This window comes from Falco cherrug, chromosome 5 (assembly GCF_023634085.1).
Source record: "Falco cherrug isolate bFalChe1 chromosome 5, bFalChe1.pri, whole genome shotgun sequence".
NCBI lineage: Eukaryota > Metazoa > Chordata > Aves > Falconiformes > Falconidae > Falco > Falco cherrug.
This window is the reverse complement of record NC_073701.1, coordinates 34389203-34403071: the sequence shown is the minus strand read 5'-3', so window position 1 is coordinate 34403071 and position 13869 is coordinate 34389203. Positions and strand designations below refer to the sequence as shown.

At 49.6% G+C, this 13869-nt stretch overlaps 1 protein-coding gene across 11 annotated transcripts; it reads right to left on the bottom strand.

The window, feature by feature from the left end:
* Positions 1 to 36: 36 nt before the first annotated feature.
* Positions 37 to 13627, bottom strand: KCTD17 (potassium channel tetramerization domain containing 17). 11 transcript variants are annotated; one of them, XM_055711525.1, is made up of 8 exons: positions 7104 to 13627; positions 6392 to 6500; positions 4515 to 4606; positions 3480 to 3575; positions 2982 to 3107; positions 2184 to 2334; positions 1654 to 1726; positions 618 to 770 (listed from the first exon to the last, which is right to left on the bottom strand). In XM_055711525.1, exons 1-8 carry the CDS (start codon positions 7308 to 7310, stop codon positions 749 to 751), a joined length of 876 nt encoding a protein of 291 aa, XP_055567500.1. In that variant the 5' UTR covers positions 7311 to 13627; the 3' UTR covers positions 618 to 748. The 11 variants fall into 11 exon arrangements, 10 of the variants coding, with proteins under 10 accessions (XP_055567498.1, XP_055567499.1, XP_055567504.1 ...); XM_055711526.1 differs by having other exon boundaries at positions 629 to 770; positions 2184 to 2262; XM_055711523.1 differs by lacking the exon at positions 1654 to 1726 and having other exon boundaries at positions 37 to 770.
* Between the last annotated feature and the right edge of the window lie 242 nt (positions 13628 to 13869).

The window sequence follows — 13869 nt, the reverse complement described above, 5'->3', positions numbered from 1 at the left end:
ACCAAATTTATGCCACTTGAAATGAGAGGCAGCAAGGAGGAACAGACTGTGAATTTTATTCAGGAGTTACAACGTGGTGTCCTCAGACACAGCAGTGAAGCAAATGCCTCACTCCCTGAGACAGGGAGATCCCGGTGCTAGCTGGAACGACATCAGGTGCCAGCATGCCCCCGGTACCTGGGCAGCACGGCTGCCTCCTCCTCACCCTGCCGACACAGGGGGGACAGGGAGGGAGGCACCAAGGAGCGTGAGACCCAGCACAGGGGCACCCCACGAGCAGTGCAGGTGGCCCAGAAAAGGGCAGTGGCTCTGCATTTTCCCTCTGGCCGCAAGCCCAGACCAGTTGCCTGGAACAGTGACAGGGCAAGCACCGGTCCTTCCGCAGGTGCCACCACCGCCGGGGCGCCAGTCGCATCCAGGAAGGGACCGCAGCCTGCAGCGGCTGATCACTGATGTCCCCAGCAGGGGACACTATGACATTAAGGAAACCCAGCCTGCCAGGCACGAGAGGGGGCCGTGGGCTCCAGCCCTACGGCAGCCCAGGGGCTCCGTGAAGCATCTGTCCTACTCCTCTAGGGCAGGAGGCTCAGGCCTCTGAGGCGAGTTTGTGAAAAGAATTGCTGCATGTGAAGAGTGAAGGGGGCTGGGGGGTGTCACTGGGAGGAAGGGGCCATCATCCACTGCAGTACAAAAGCAAAGATATGAACAAGAAATAAAAAGGCTGGAGTAGAGTGTTGGGATCACATCCTCAGACCTCTGGCTTGTAACAGCTAGAGAAGAAGGGAGAAAGAGAGAAAAAAATCAACGGCAAGAAAAAAAAATGAGTACGGAAGGGAGAGTGAGAAACAGGAAAAGGGAAATGAGAACAGAAGAAAGAGATGAGGATTGAGGGCGGGAGAACAGAGAAAAAGAAAGGAAAAGTCCACGTGATTAACATGCACTGCCTTTTAAGAGAATAACACTCAGGTCCCACAGCCATGGACAAGGAGGCTTTCAAAGCGAGGGAGTGAGAAATGTCAGCCAGCTGTCCACCAGGATGGAGAGTGGCACTGAGCACCTCCAGTTTAACAAGTCCCACAGTCTTCCAGTATCAGAGAGGAATCCTCCTCGTAAAGCTTTCTGTACCCAGCCCCATGCACGCCTTCCTGAGCAGGAGGCAGAGCACAGAGGCTCATTTCACATACAGCTGTGAGAACATCTGGATCCGGGACTGGCCGCTTCCGCTCTGCCTTCGCCACCCTCTCCCACTGCACTCTCACCCTGGCAGAGGTGGTGGGGGAAAAGCCCAGGGAAGCGAGAGCAGGGAGGGGAAAATAACAGGCTGCCTTCTGCAAACTGCTCTCGGGCTGGCAGGCAAAGGAGCTGCAGATGGCAGTCTGGAGAAGCGATCTGGCACGTGTGTCAGGCAGACACGTGGCAGACTTCCCCCCCCCTCCCCGTGCCACCCCTGCCTCCTTTCCATTCATTTCCACCCCTCTTCATTTCTCACAGCTGTGCTCTCCTTTCTGCTGCCAGAGCCTCTGGTCCAGAGCCGTAGGGGCTGCTTGGCAAGTAAAGGCACACACAGGATGAGAATCGGAAAAGCCACCTTAGGGATGAGTCAACCTCCCCTCCCTCCTTCCCCTCCCCAAGCACTACAAACCAGGGCCGTACCCACAAGAGGGAAGTGAGTCACTCATGCAGAGCTCAGGCTGGCGGGAGCTGAGAGTGCAGACAGGTAACATACCTGCAGAGGAGGAAAAGTGAGGAGCAGAGAGAGACAGAGTCCCTGGGCAGGGACCACTCAGCCCTGGGGGGCGAAGAAGGCAGAAGGAAGGATGCTGGAGAGTGGGGCAGGGTGGGAGGTAGGTGACAGGGCTGGGATGGACATGGAAGGGAGCGGGAGAGAGGGTCCGGAGGAAGGGTGAGTTTAGTGCAATCCCAAATAGATGGACAGTCTTCAAATAAAAAATATAACCAGAAATAAACCAAAGAGTTTAAAATGCAAAGCAGCAGCCACAGTAACAGCTCTCCCCTTGTCAGCTTTATCTCCAGAGAGACTCCTGCCCCTGGAGAGGACTGTCCCCACACCCCACACCTGCCCTAGTCCTACCCTGCTGCTAGCTGTGAGCTCTCACCAGAAAGGTGGACGGGTCTATACTTGGGGGGTTATTTTTATCATTTTCCTCAAGGAGTTGCTGCACCTTTCTCCTCTGCTTCTGCTTCTGCCTCTGCCTCCTCCTCCACATCCTGCTCTTCCTCCTCCAGGTCCTCCTCTGTGCTCTGTGGCCCAGCATGCAGGACAAAGGGAAGAAAGAGTGGAGATACTTGCAAGATGAGCCATGGCAGTTCTTTCTGACACACAAGGGAATAAAGCAAAGGTCACGACTCTGCAATAAAAAGGGACGTCTCCCCATGGCCAAGGCAGTTCTGTGTCAGGGAGCAAAGAGACTTGTCTTCTTCTGGAGCATCATGTCAGGGCTAACCAACCAACTTAAAAGTGCTGTGATCCCAACTGCCCAACAACTGCCATCAGTTGCTAGTGCTCCTTCCTGTACCCTACAGGATGTCATGCACTGCCACCCATTTCTGTCCTTCCTTCAAAAGCGGAGCAGGTTATCTCCTGCCCCTTAGGCTGGGACTCAGCAAAAGGAAAGAGAATGCTGCAAAACCTTCAGGGAAATCACACCTTAAAGGCAGAGCACCACACAGAGCATGGTCATGAGGAGGCATGAGGGGGATGTTAGAGTGGCAAGGGAAGTGCCAGGGGTCACTTGCTAAAGCCATTTGCCACTCACAGCCAGACACCACCACTCAACACACGCACTCCTCCTTTTGGGCGAGGGGTATAATGCCATGGTGCTGAATACCAGGACAAGTCCCTGCATTTCACCACTGAGGTGACCCACAGTCACAATGGAGAGAGGAAAGAAAGAGGGAGTGAACAAGAGCAAAGGATCTCATAGGCAATGGGAGGAGGGCCGTAGCAAAGCTGGACTCACCTTGGCTTTGTGGCTGGGCTCAGAGCTCAGGCCACTGGGGGAGTTGTACAGCTCTTTGGAGACCACGCACAGGAACTCTGTTTGATCCTCATTCCCATAGTTATAGGATGAGCCAATGTTCACAAGCTAGAAAAGACGAGAGCAAGAATCACAAGCAAGTTACTGGAAACATCCATTCCACCTGGGGAGCAGGGTAGAAAGCCCACCACGCAGCATGAAGTCTAATCCATTCCCCCAAAAGAAAGGCCCCATAACTAAGCTGAGGAGGCAGCACAGAGAACCAGGAGAGGAGTCAGCCAGGATGCAAAACAGCTTAACCCCACATAGTGATGTCTAAACCTCTAGAGAAGGGGTAAGAGAGAGCCAGTGTGATAGCACCATCAATGACTGGCCCAATATTCTCAGACAGGGAAGGTGCCTTGCCTGCAGACTGTATGGTATCCACGATTTTTTCCTCAAAAGCTAACTCCTTCCCACCTTCTTCTACCTTCTCCATACCTGCTCAAAGCACCATCCATCTGACATAGTGGAAACCATCTGAGTGAGCTCCTCTTCCTGGCACTGCAGCACACGGTAGACATGCTTAGGAGGCACCTGACAGCAAAATTGCAGAGCATGTTGACAATGGTCAGATGCTAAAAGCTGTTGCCCTCCTGCAGAATGAAGCAGTAGTACCCTGCCTTGACAGACCTGTCCGCTTCCCCATGTCCTAGGTTAAAGGGGAGTGGAAACCACAACCCAACTTTCTTATATGCTGTCGTGGGTAGCAAGAACAACGGTACCTCTCCTGAAGAGGAGGGACTGAGCTGAGTGCTTCCTACCTTGTCCCCAGATGATGCTGGGCTCTTTTGATGGGGAGTTTGCTTTTGCTGTTACAAAGTCATTTATGCAAACACCACAAATGTTGATGGGACTTTGCCAGCGCAAAGTGACTGTGTTGCTGGAGGTTTACAACCTGAGGCAGACATGATGAAAACTGAGATATCAGTCAACACTCCCCAAAGACAGATTTTAAAAGGTTATTGGGCAAGACAAGGTGTGGTTGTTTCACAGGATGGATTCCTTGTGCCTCGCATTTAACTCTTCCACAGACTTTTCTTCACCTGTTCCCTCCAGGTTTCTCTATAGATAGCCCCATGCTCTTCACTGTGATTACACTCCCAGGACTCCCCACAGCAGAGCCCTCCTCCCCATGACCTTCACTCTCCTCACAAACACTGCCATATCCCACAGCAACCAGCTGCCTTCCCCCAAAAGCTGGAGGAGCTGATTTGGTTTCAGGGGCTACATCCAGCATTACTTCTGGGGATGCAAAACCAGTCTGTAACTTGTTTATTGTAACTAAAATGGTGGTAGCCTGTCCCTTGCAAGATGTTGCTATGTAGACATCAGCACATAAACTCTAATTAGTTGCTTCTTTCCATTCCTTGCTGCTTCTCCCAAGTCTGCTCTCCCTCTAGATTCACCTCTCCCTTTCCACATTCCCTCCTTCACCCACCCCTCTCTATCTTTCCTAGTCATTTCTCTCCATACCTGAGTTACTGTGTAGTCCTTCTCCTCCAGTCGATCCTTGATTATTCGGATTAAAGGACCAATGTTATAGAACTCAGCTTCTTCTAGGACCCCTAAGAAAGAAAGACAGGAGGACAACAAAGACAGAAAGTTAACAGCTCATCTTTGTTTTTTAACTTGCAAAAGATCAATTCTGAGCTTCCCAAGGTCCATAGGGAGAAATGATGCTGCAGCCTCACTTTTTAACAGGTTTCTGTTCCTTGAAACTCTTACTGCAGAGAACTGAACCCTGGCACTCTGCATTGCGTTTCTAATGCTCACCCCAATCACCTTATGTCGCCACAGAAACAGGCACTGCCAATGAAGGCTTGTGTCGAGCACTGCTAATACCTTTCCCAGATAACTGGCCAGGGAGAATAAACGCAGGCTCCAGCCTCTCTCAATAACCACTAGTTATCACCTTGTTTTGTTCAGGTCCTCTTCTTAAGGCAGAGAACCGCAATTTCTTCTGACCTTATCACCGAAAGACCCTAGAAAATCCCAACTTTCCTCCTGGGCCAGTTGGAATTGCACCCACCTTGCAGCCCCATATGAGTTCACATGATCTCTGGCTCTCTCCCTCATGCTTCACCTCAAAGCAGGTAAACAGAGAAGTGTTTTATTTTTTCTTCTCTGTGGTGTCTGCATCCATTGCCTCTCCTAGGACTCACCTGTTTGCTAACAGGCCTTCAGGGAAAGGCAGGTGGTTTCCCAGAGGGCAGGTGAGGGAAAGGAAGGAAAGGCAGTTAGAAGCCAACACTCACATGTCCCCAGGACGGTACACAGACAGTGCAGGTGTGGAGTTTGATCCTTCACTGCCTGACACACTCAGACCTGTTTTGGGTCCCACAGTCAGCCATGAATCATCTAATGTACCGGTTCTATGCCAGCCTGAGTGTCTCCAGCAGAAACAAAAGGCAATTTTAAGCTATGAATGGGACTCCTGTTCATGCTTCAGATTTGATGTTAAAACCTGCAGATGAACTCCATCTGACCTCAGGATTACAAGAAATGTCAAGTAGGAAACACCTCAGAAATGTTTTCATTATAATTCTGTACCACTGCTTAGATGTATTTTTTTTAATTCTAACTCATAAGACCATTCTGAAGAAAATTTTGCTTGTGTTAGGTAAAAATACGTAATAGAGAAGGAAGACGACTAATGAACATGCAGAAACTGAGCTTGGCAAGGGCTGGACAGAACAGCCTGCCTTTGGAATTGGCTCCTTGTTAAACTCTAGCATCCAAAAAATAATGAGGTATTTGGGACTGCTGGCTGGTAACACTGTGACATTACTGAGTTATGCTATTGGACCCCCTGTCAACCTCAAATGAGGGACTGGTTCATCTGGCTTGCTCCACTGGCATTGCTGCAGTCCACAAGCCATCAGATCACTAGCAGCACACACTGCATGTCAATGATTAATGATGGTCTTTTTTACAGTCAGTAAAAGAGATGAGCTTGATTTTGTTTGGTCTTCTGGGTTTTCATTCCTAATTAGAAGCACTCAATCATTAACAGAAAACTCAGTCACAGAGCCTGGTTAGAAGTGGATCAGGAACAAGTAAAAAACAGTTTATTGAGGCTGAGAGATCATCCCTACTTCCATCTTGGTGACATCTCTCCTAAATGAACTGTTGTGAAGCCACAACACCTGTAGGATGCCTTCCTCACCTACTCTGAACCTCTTTAGTAAAGGAAACACCAGAATGCTTTCCAAGAGCTGCAAAGAAAGCCCTCTCAAATCCCCTCACATCAACCTCCAGGAGAACCAGACAACAAGGTAGACAACAGGTCCTACGGCATCCAGGCTACAGCAGCCATGTCAAGTGGGAAGTTTCTGAGCTCCAAAACTCACCCTCTTCAGCCATATCTTTATCCAGGACCAGTTTCCCATGACGGAGGAAATTCAGGATGGGTCCAAAGTAAGTGGGGTCCCGGTCTATTAGGTATGCACCAGTCTCATCCTAGCAACAGAGACAGACCACAAGGAGAAAAACCCCATGGAACCAACCCTCAAATGCTCCAGACTATAAGAAAATACAAACCTAAGCAAAAATGTCCACTATTTCTAAGACTCCTTGGAAACCATGGGCCTCTGAGAGTCCCTAGCCAAGGCAGCCCAGCTTGGATTTTAACTCGTGCATTAGTATGCTCAGCATGCATGGACCAATCCAGCTGAGAAAGCAAAAAAAAATAGGCCTGTCTCCTTCTGCAACTGTGCACACAGGCCTGGTGTGAGAGAGCAGAGAGCCCCCTTACAGGGACAAGGCTGAGTCAGGCAGATACAGCTGGGAGGTAGAACCAAGGGATGTGGGGTGATGGAGAGGCAAGAGAGCAGGGGTGGAGGCGAGAGGGTCTCTCTTTTTCCCAGCTTGGGAAGACGGGTGCCAGGCTATGGCACAGCAAGGCGAGATCGGGCAAGGGAAGATCCTTCCTGGGATAGGGAGAAGGAGCAGACATTTTTCAATTACTCCTGCAGCTGTCAGGGTCTGGCTCTACCCCTGCATCCCTCCAGCCCTCCCCATGCTCGGTGGGGCACAGTGCGGGAGGCAACCCAGCTGCCTTACCCGGTCCGACTGCAGCTCCTCGCCCTGGCACAAGCGACACAGGAAAGATTTCTGCTCCCGACACAGGGTCTGCCTGGTGGTGAGGAAGACGGTGCCCCCCACATTGAGCCTCACCCACTTGGCCTGGGTGCCAGTAGGTGGTGGAATGTCCCAGGTACAGTCTAGCCCTACAGCACCCTGCTTCTCCTCTCCGACCTCCATCCTCATCTTCACCCTCCAGGGACTGCCGCAGGTGCTGCCTGCCAGAGAATGCTGGGATCTGTAGTTTATCTGCCTCTCCCTCCGCAGCAGCGGAGTCCTCCTTGTGACCGCCGAGCAAGTCCGGAGAGGACGAAAGATGCTCTGTGCTGGAGGATATCGCTGTGGCTATTAGCGGTGGGCAAAACCACAGCTCCACAGTGCTGATGCTCTCTGGCTTTTCCCCTGTTCCCGTTTCCACTAACCAAGGGCCAGCCAGCACTTCGGCGGTGGTGCAGGCTGTTATGCAAAAATCGTCCGCATTTCTTTGCATAGACAGACTCTCTGGCTCGTTAAAAGGTTCTGGGAATTGTAGTTTGCAGGGACATGCACAAAAGGGTGCTGGGAACTGTAGTTTCCCCAGCCCGCAGTCCCTGCAATGAGGATGCTGTAATGGAAGGGGGACTGCGCTGTACTACACGACCCCAGCCCTGCGGCTGGTAGTTTGCCTGCTTCCAGTCCGGAGCTCGCCTGCAAGCTCCCTCGGAGTCAGGAAGAACAACCTGCTCCCTGGCAGTCAGCAGATTAAGCCTGTCAGCGCTGTACTCCACAGCTTTCCCTTCAGGAAATCCATTACTCCAGGGTCACAGCTCCGTGCTGCATCAGTTGCCGTGCTGTTCTCGCTGCAAAACGTGCGGACAGTTGTATTCCTGCTAACATATGTAGGGACACTTCTGGGAACTGTAACCTGGATCTGCATGAAGTGCTGGCAGCGGGCAGGAATAGCTTGGAAGAGTCGCTGAGTCAGCAGACTCCCCCCTGTGCTGCCCTACCAGCACAAAGCACGCCAGACAGAGAGACCCCCTGTGCTCCTGCCATCCCTGTTTGTGCCTGGGCAACTGAGAGCAAAGATTTTAACTTAGCTCTGTGTGGAGTTTTACCTCTGCCCCAGGCACATACCACCCGCCGAGGCCAATGTGCCAATCCTGCTGCACCGAATCTAACCCTGCTTCTGTCACTTGCTCCTGCCAGGCCTAGCCTGGAGCTCAGCAATCCATGCCCCGTGGGATTCTGTTCAAATGCACTCCTTGGCACAGACACAACCTGAACGAGCTCTCCCTCCAGCAGCTCTGCTTTTCCCACTCCCATCTTAAGCACAGCCATGCTTGCCAACAGCTCGAGCGTATTAGGAATGGAAAGGAAAGGCTGATGTTTCACCTGAATGTGGCCCAAAGCCTTCCTTCACCTAAGCAACTTTCTGGCTCTTCCTTGCCAGGGCAATGCAGCACTGCAGAGCCACCATGGTACCTTGCAGACACTTCACTGTGCTTGCACCTAGATCCTTGTGGTTTTTGAGGTAGGGGTTTATTGGCAGAAGAGGGTGAATAAAGAGAAACATTATGTTTTACTCATATTCCTTTTCTTCTCATCCTTCCCTCTTCTTCTACTTAAAATCACTCCCTTTTATCATTACAGGATGTGAAGACAGTGTCACCCTTCCCCCAGATCACCCAGGACTTCCTTCAAAAAGACTGTCTAAGTGTGTACTTTGCTCCATCGTGGAGGACTGCAAAGGGAAGGAGGGGATGACAGGGTAATGGAAAGGTTTCAAGATTGCTGACCCCCAGCTAATTTATAAGCACAGGACCAATTCAGCTGCTGCAGGGTGTAAATTCAAGGAACTCTGGATCTCCTTGAAGTTATATCACGAGCTAGCCAGCACTAGAGTGACCAGTAACAGGGAGGATGAAAAATTATTTTTGCCTGCCTATATGAAGCAGACTTTGGCCCAAATGCCCAGCCCTTGGGCCAGTCTCCACCAAACAGTGGTGTGCACGGAAGATGCTCAGCCCAACTGACCCAAGTTGAAGCATCACAGTGCAACACAACTCTGGGCTGTGGGACTGTTGCCCTCCTACTTCTGGCTCTGAATCAAACCATGGCAAATCTGAGAGCTGTACTCTGCACTCCGGTATGCAAGGGATGCAGGACCCTGTCTGTGCTGGCTGCAGCTCCAGCAGAGCATTAGGGTGAGGACTGTGGCTCTCTGATACGAATACAGTAGTTGGGTGGCTGCCTATAGTCCCTTATCTCCCTCTCCAAGAAATTTGCCCTGCCTTAGTTTTCTTCTTTCTTCTATCAAGTGCACACTCTGTCTCCCTTTTCTCACAGCCCCTCAACCTCTTACTCCTTTTTGGGTCTGTTTCTTGTTCTCAATGCCTTCTTCCCCAACCTCTCCCATGCCAATGATGCTTACAGGTCAGGGATGGTCTGTATTCAGAGCACACCTTCCATCAGCACCAGCCTCTGTCTATGGCCAGCACTTAAAGTCTTGCTCACCCCAGGGCCGTGGTGTGAAATGTCAGTTGGTAAATCTAAAGAGGTGGATTATGAGCAAGGGAAGAGGTCAAAGTACACCACTCCCAGAGACTTCTTTTCTGCTTCATACAGCACACAAAATTTATTGGAAATTCCCCAAGCCAGGGCGTTCCCCATAGTACATGAAAATCCTTTTTAGGAAGAAGTCAGCCCAGGGTGAGTTACCAACTTAAATGCTCTGACGACTCAGTGGTGTGGGCTAAATACAGGCCTGATTTGCACACCATCACCAGACATAGTTCTAAGATGCAACTGGCATGCCCTTGATAAGCTCCCTTAAAACCAAGCAATAGAACAGAGGATAAAAAAACTTAAATAATCCAATGGCTGTTCCTCCTACTTAGATGATAACTACATATAAACCACATGCACAGAAACAGAGACAAGAGCAAGCAAGGGCTTTACACAAGGCAGTGTGATGGTGCAAAGCCATACAGCTCTGCTGAGTACCTAGTTAAATCCCAGGGACAATTGCACAGGCAGGAAAAACTGGATAGGCACTGGGTAGATAGGTGATGGGACTGAACAAGAGTTGAGGAAAACAGCAGGAAGTAAACTGAGAGTTTCTTAGTTCAGCAGCCAGCAGGCTTGCAGTGCAAACCTGCAGAAAGCTACACACGCTGCAGTGCTCTGTACATACGTTGCAGCCTGACAAGTCAGCTGGGTACGTGACATACAATGCACCACTGACATTGCAGAGCTGCTCTTAGGGAATCGTTGCATTGTGGAGTGGCAGTGGAAGCAGCAATCACCATGTGTTGGCACAGACAGTGCGACCACTCTGGCAGGCTGAGAACATGTCTGGGATTAAACCTATGCAATCATTTAGTTAATGAACACATTGTGGCAAGAGGCACCACAGAAGAAACCGTCTCCTCTCCCTTCCCTATAGGAAGTGGGGAGGGGAGGACAAGTAATGCTCTGACGTTTTGCCATTAATCCAACAGTGAACCGGGCAAAGAAACTCCTTGCGCTGGACTTGGGGGTGAGAAGACGACAGTTCTCTTGTAGCCAGCAGAGGCCCCAGCTTGACTGCCAGCTGAGCCAGCCATACTGGAGTAGTAAGAGAAAGGCCCCATGGCATGCAAGTGAGCTAATCTCTCTCCAGCTCTTTGTGCTTCATGTGGTCCATAGGCAATGTACTTGCATTCACAATAGTGTGTAAAGTCTGTGTGTGTACGTGCTTCACTCCGGATCTCTGCTGGATGAATGCTGGGAGGAGAGAGAACAGTCACGTAGCATTCAGTTGTAAGCTGGAACCAGGCCAGATGAGAGGCACAAGAAAAGCCCCTGTGGGTAACAGCAATTACCATTGCTCATGCAGTGGTCATCAATGCAAAGGGGCAGTGGTGCTGGCAGAAGAAAGGCTGCTTTAGTATTTGGGAAAGTTTGCAGGGGAACAAAAAGTTTGCTGGGAAGTGTGAGATAGTGCAACCTGACTGCTAGGCAGCAGTAGGGAAGGAAGAAGGCGGCAGGGGACAAAGAAGACATGTGAGGAACAAGGGACTGTGGCATTACTTTTGGAGAAACACTGACCACACCGTTTTCACGGAGTCCAAAACTGTTTCAGGACCCAAGTATTGTAGATGGTGAAGTATACCAGTAAAGAGTTTACATGCTGGCCTGAGATTCTCAAATTTTTATAGAGAGCTGTAAAAGCTCCAGTCTCAAGTTAGCCACAGGTCAATGTGACCCTCTTCCTACATCAGGGCTGGTTTTTAGACTAATTTTTGGCCACCGTGAGCCCTATCCCACCAAAGATATGTTATTCCCCTTTCCCCATGGCAAATTTTTCACAGGAGTCATGAACATTTGCATTCATATCCACTTCTCCCCTTCCCAGTTTCCAGTTCCCATAGAAAACCCACCCACTGAGTCAGGGACATAAAGATCTGCAGAACATTTATAGACCTTGTGCAGGTCTCCTCAGTTGTTCCATATGTCCAGCATCTGTTATGACTCAAAATAGGTCTTTGCAGTCTCCAGGCTTTGAAAACATTGTCTCAGTCTCCACAATGTTCCCAGTGCTTTGCCTGCAGTGTAATAACAGATCTCAACTAAAAGGAGGAAGAATATCAGAAGACACTCTTGGACAGATTTTTGATATGTGATGTAACAGGGCATACCCCAGAAAGACAAAGTATCTTGTCATGGGGAGGAAGTTCTCAGTTTCTCCTCTGCAGAGAAATCAAGGCAAAGCTAAGCATCTGGTAAAATATTTGCCAAAAGCTGGGAAAATGAAGAACCACTGAGATTTTGTGGTTTAAAACCTGACCAGGAGCAGGGCAGTTGAGTACTGCCAACCTTGGCACACATACCGGAGGGAGGAAAGGGCCCTGCTAGGTGTCATCGGGCCACATAGTCAAAATGTAGAGCAAGGGGAGAGTTTCATGTAGTTTGCGATCTCCAGGTGGATGGCTGGGCTGCACCAGAACCTCCCTGCGACATGCAAGTCAGAGAAAAGCAGCTTAGTCTCAAGAGGAAGCAGATTCCCACTGACCCCAGGGACTGCTGGGGTCAGTGGGAAAAAAGAAACACAGGACTTTAAGCTGCATTGCCTAATGTTGTGGAAGAACAAGAGCAAAAGCCAGCCCCCTGCATTCATTGAAAATTATTTACAAAGTCTGAAAGAAATGAAAGAAAATGTCCATTTTCTCTAATAACTAAATTTTCCTGGAGAAATAGAGCAGGCACAGCACTCCTGTTTGTACACAGGGGCCTCACCACACGCTCACAAAATCAGCCTCACCTCCCAGACACACCCAGAGCACTAAACCTTAATGACCCATCAGGTGAAAGCCTCTTAGCTTGGCTGATGTTGGGAGAAGCTAGAAATCTTGAACTGAAAAGATGTCACAAGCCAGATCCTGCTATAAGATCCCATACTACACAACACTGTTCATGCAAGTATCTTCCTTAAGTGTCTTAAAAAGCAGCAACCATGTCGCTCAGATTGGGAAGCCCCTCCACAGAGAGTTTAGCAGCACTTGCTGTTCCTAGCCAGTCACCTGAGCCAGTGCTTATCCTTTTGTTTTCAGGTCACCACCATACTTCAGCTTAGAAAGTTTGTTTTAAAGTGCTCTCACTTAAAATTGCAATCAAATGTCCTACATGACATGCTGTCTAGTTCTTCCCTTTCCCCTGCAGGAAGCAGTTGCTAGAAAGCTACGTCGCTTAGGATAAAGCGAGGTGTTGCTACCAGCCTCTAAAAGCACAGTGATTACCTGGGTGGGGAAATTCATAAAGCACAGGAGTAGAAAAAAAAACTTCACTAGCAGGAAAAAGAAAATTAATTGAACTGCCAGTTAGATCTAGAACTGAAAGTCTTAAAAATTTTCAGGGCATGCTGTAACCTGCAAAGGAAGCCCTTTTGGGAAGTCTAAGCCCAAAGAACTAAATAGAAACTGGCAAATATAAAGGCTTATTTTTTATTTTTTATCCAGATCTGTGTCTTGCACTGCATACTAAAGTACCAATCATTTCAGACCCCTGCACACTCTGTACACTCAGCACTTGCTGTATCACCAGCCCCAAGTCCCTCAAGAACTAGGGTGTTAGACTGGATCTAAGTAGAGAAATTGAGTGCTTTCAGTCACTGGACATGGGTGACAATAAGGGTCATGCTGTATGCGTGAGTCGGGAGGACAGAGAAAAAAAATCATGTGGACAGTGAAACTAGCTCCACGGGAGGTGCACAGAAATGGAGCTTGGGTGCATGCAAGCCAAGCCCAGGAATGAGCCAGGGCTGCAGCCAACAGAGGCCAAAGGAAATGCAAAGAATAAACACTCCCCAACGGGAAAGGATCCAGCCCTTGCATTCCGTGGCTAGGAGGGGACCCTGCAAATCCGCAACCATAAGCATCCATAGCATCCCCTAGAAAGGATGACCCTCAGATGTCCACAGGTACCTGCAAGCCTAAGAGCAGAAACTGCCTCATTAACTTTCTAAGTTACCGCGAGCCAGAACATTTCCATGTATACCCAGGGGGTATTTCAGCCTCCAGATACAGGACAACAGTCTTGGGGAAAAGTGTGTACCATTGTGGGCTATTCCTCTGTAGGCCTCGGTTCCCCTAAGTTTTTTAAGGTTACACGCTAAGTCTCATGGAAAGAATGGAAACACCCATACAGTCCAATTTTCACCATGTGAGCTGACATCCAGTCTTTGATGGACAGAGCTGTGACTGATCAACATGGAGCTTTAGGTCAA

Coding starts and splice junctions, on each gene's coding strand:
- KCTD17 (XM_055711523.1), bottom strand. CDS start 7,310: ATGAGGATGGAGGTCGGAGAGGAGAAGCAGGGTGCTGTAGGGCTAGAC. Junction 3,576..4,514: donor AGGACTACACAGTAACTCAG/GTATGGAGAGAA, acceptor TTTTGCTGTCAG/GTGCCTCCTAAGCATGTCTA. Junction 771..2,183: donor AGCAGAAGCAGAGGAGAAAG/GTGCAGCAACTC, acceptor CTTCTTCTCTAG/CTGTTACAAGCCAGAGGTCT.